The sequence below is a fragment of the Atta colombica genome, unplaced genomic scaffold (genome assembly GCF_001594045.1).
Source record: "Atta colombica isolate Treedump-2 unplaced genomic scaffold, Acol1.0 scaffold155, whole genome shotgun sequence".
Classification (NCBI taxonomy): Eukaryota; Metazoa; Arthropoda; class Insecta; order Hymenoptera; family Formicidae; genus Atta; species Atta colombica.
The window spans coordinates 1519918-1523211 of NW_017259245.1; the positions used below are offsets into that span (position 1 = coordinate 1519918).

A 3294-nucleotide genomic window follows, 5' to 3' on the forward strand; every position below is an offset into this window, starting at 1 on the left:
ATAAAGAAATATATATGCTACCCAATTACTACGAATTTAGGTTCTTTAATAATTGCTCGTGTTTTCATTTATTATTTACTTAACAAATGAGAAGGGATTGAAATGAATTGAAATGGATTCAGATTTTCAAAAATATAATTGATTCACGAATATTAAAACAAATGCTTTTCAATCCTGAATGCATTTTTATTCATTTATAGGAATTACATGGAGCATATCTCTATGCTTTTCAATCTAAAAATAATATTAACTTTTTCTGTGCATAACACACACATTGTGAATACTATTCAATTCAAAATTTTGAACAGGAAATGCAGTTTTTAATCCAATTGCATCCAATTGAATCTAATTGGATCCAATTGAATCCAATTAAACTCCAAAAAAAGTATATTCACTATTTAATACGCACGATAGAAAAAAATTTCAATTCATTTTAATCCATTCTTGTTTGCTAGGTAATTTTCTTTTTCTCTCTCTGCAAGAGAGAGAATATATACCAATTACAGATAAAACTGTAATTGGTCTATTTTATAATATCCAATCTATTTTATAATATCTATTTATTTCAAAAGAACAATTCCATGCAAAAACCAAATCTATCTATAGACTATAATACTCCATAATAGTTCAAATACTCCGATCAATTTGAAATTAGAGCGACATTGATAGTCAGTAAATCTTATATACACAGTTTTAAGATAAGTCAATTACAGAGCCGTATTAGCATTTTAAAACATTACTTAAGACAATTTTAAGATAAGAACAGGCTATGAATGCTGATCCTAGTCTTTCCTAAACAAAAACCTTTTCAAGTTCTACGTCAATTTAAATAGTTCGAACTTTAAAATATATATCTCTCTCTCTCTCTCTCTCTCTCTCTTTCGCTCCCTCTCTTTTAAATGTCATACATCACACATGTCACATATGTAGTCATATGAACAGACCTTCATTATCGATACTCGACGTCTCGACGTCGATTTTTTGGTATCGAGCTGCAGAGAATCGAAATATCGATAAGCCATCGTCCAGCAACTCCGGCAAGCTCGAACTGGCTCGAACTTCGAAGCTTTGGGGCATCATGCCATGTTCTCGCGCATCGTCGCACGTGTAAGTGTGGGCTGTCGCCTTGTGAGTCAGCAAAAAGAAAAGGGAGTTGACGATAATCTGTTGTCGAGGTTGTTACGAGCGAGTAGCGTCGGAAACGGTGCGATCCAGGACGCGCGTTACTGTGGGAAAACGTGTCAGGTTGCCGTCAGCGAGCCGTGCGGAGCGATGTCGGGCGACGAGAAGCCGTTTCGCCGTCTGCCGTTGTGCGTGCGTCCCTATCATTACGATATCTCGTTGACGCCGCATATCACCACCTTCACCTTCAACGGCACGGAGAAAGTGCATCTCAATGTGAGTTCTGTTACCTACTATCATTCTTCTCTCGCTGCCACTCTCCGTCCTTCTCTTCAGTGAAAAATAGAGAGTCGAAGATGAGAGATAGAGAACAAAGCGGCCGCTAACCATATGGGAAACATAACCAAGAAACGCCCCGCCCCTGATCCCTTCCCCGCCGCCAGTTTCTGTTTAAGTAGCATTTAGATTTGAATCTGATTGGCAAACATTAAGGCAGACTGCCTTATCTTCTAATTGCCGGCAATCGTGATTTTAATCCCTTGATTTGCTCATTAATTTCGCAGTGACGCGAATTCTAATTGCACTTACGAATGTTATCTATTATTTTTCCTCCCGTAATCATATTTCATGCTTATCTTTGTGACATACATGACGATTGCGAAAATTCTCTCTTATCTGTTTTTTTTCCTTTTTTCTTTCGGATTATAGGTGGAAACTCCTACGGATACCATTGTATTGAATTGTTTGGAAATCAATATAAAGCGCGCGAGTTTTTATGGAAATGATGGCAAGACCATTGTGCCCGAGAAAATTGTATTATCAGGATTGGAGGAGACAGCCACATTGGTGTTTCCTGAAGCTCTGCCATCTGGGAAAAGTGGATACCTGAACATAGAATTCATGGGAGAGATCAATGACAAGATGAAAGGTTTTTATAGAAGCAAATATAGTGGGTAAGAATACAACTGATAACTTTGAATATATAAAAAAAAATTATCAAACTGATCTCTGTTCTAATCAGCTGTCTAATTAGAAAAAGAACTTTTTTAATAATATATTTCAATTACTGTTTGTTAATTTTAGCTCCTGAAAATTATATAACATATGGATAAATGAAAACAGAATGTTTAAAGTATGTATTTATATGTATCTTTCAAAGGCAAGATGGTAACTGCGCTGTAACCTATTTGTGTCCTACATCAGCACGCAAGTTTTTTCCATGTTGGGATGAACCATCTTTTAAAGCAACCTTTGATATACATCTTACAATTCCATCTCAGCCATATCTCATTGGGTTATCGAATATGGTGAGCATCCTTGATGTAACGTAGAATTTTTTATGATTTCAGGGAGGACGGTACCGTTGAATATGCGGCGGTTACTCAGTTTGAGCCGACAGATGCTAGACGTTGCTTCCCATGTTGGGACGAGCCAGCGCTGAAAGCAACATTTGACATTACGCTAAAAGTACCAATCGGTCTTACAGCACTTTCCAATATGGTAAGCAACGCTGGGCATCTGCAATATTATTTGCTTTTCTTTTTCTTTTGCTTCCTATCTTGTAATTTATATTTAAGGTAGCTGTATGTACTTTTTTTTTATGCTTTTTTCTGTATTTGATATTTGTATACATTATCTGATGCTTAAAATTAATATTTTATGTGTTGATTATTAATCTGTTAACTATTTCTTATTGTATATACCATTCATAGTCGGTTCTTTCATTTAAAATCACGTTTTAAGATCAGATTAGAAATTGATATTGAAAATAGATTTGAATTTAACTAACAGAAGAAAGAACTAATTCCAAGTTTGGTAAACTTTGCTCTGCTCTGATTTTAAGACATTGGTACAATCTTAAGCTCGATACAATCATAAGCTATTTACAAGGCTAATGTTAAAGCCAATGACAAAGCCAATATGAAAACTATCAAGACTATGACATAAAAAATTATCAAGGCTATGACATAAATATAAACAATGAGACAAGTAGTAAGTGAATCAACATTTTGGATTTTTTTTATTATCTATGTTATTGCCTTATATTCGCTGATTCTCTTACTACTGATATTTTGCTGTATTTAATTTTAACATCTTAAAACATTACTTAAGTTTTGTAATGATAAAACGGACTATAAATACCGATCTTACTATATATATATATATATATAT

General features: G+C 34.6%; 1 protein-coding gene across 1 annotated transcript in view; it reads left to right on the forward strand.

Annotated features, from left to right (window-relative positions):
* Positions 1 to 1078: 1078 nt before the first annotated feature.
* The window catches only part of LOC108685677 (puromycin-sensitive aminopeptidase), a 4566-nt gene continuing 2350 nt past the window's right edge, over positions 1079 to 3294 (forward strand). The window contains exons 1-3 of the mRNA XM_018190576.1: positions 1079 to 1398; positions 1831 to 2075; positions 2472 to 2632. Coding sequence (XP_018046065.1) covers positions 1084 to 1398; positions 1831 to 2075; positions 2472 to 2632 — 721 coding nt within the window. The 5' untranslated portion in view covers positions 1079 to 1083. The remainder of the gene's footprint in view (positions 1399 to 1830; positions 2076 to 2471; positions 2633 to 3294) is intronic.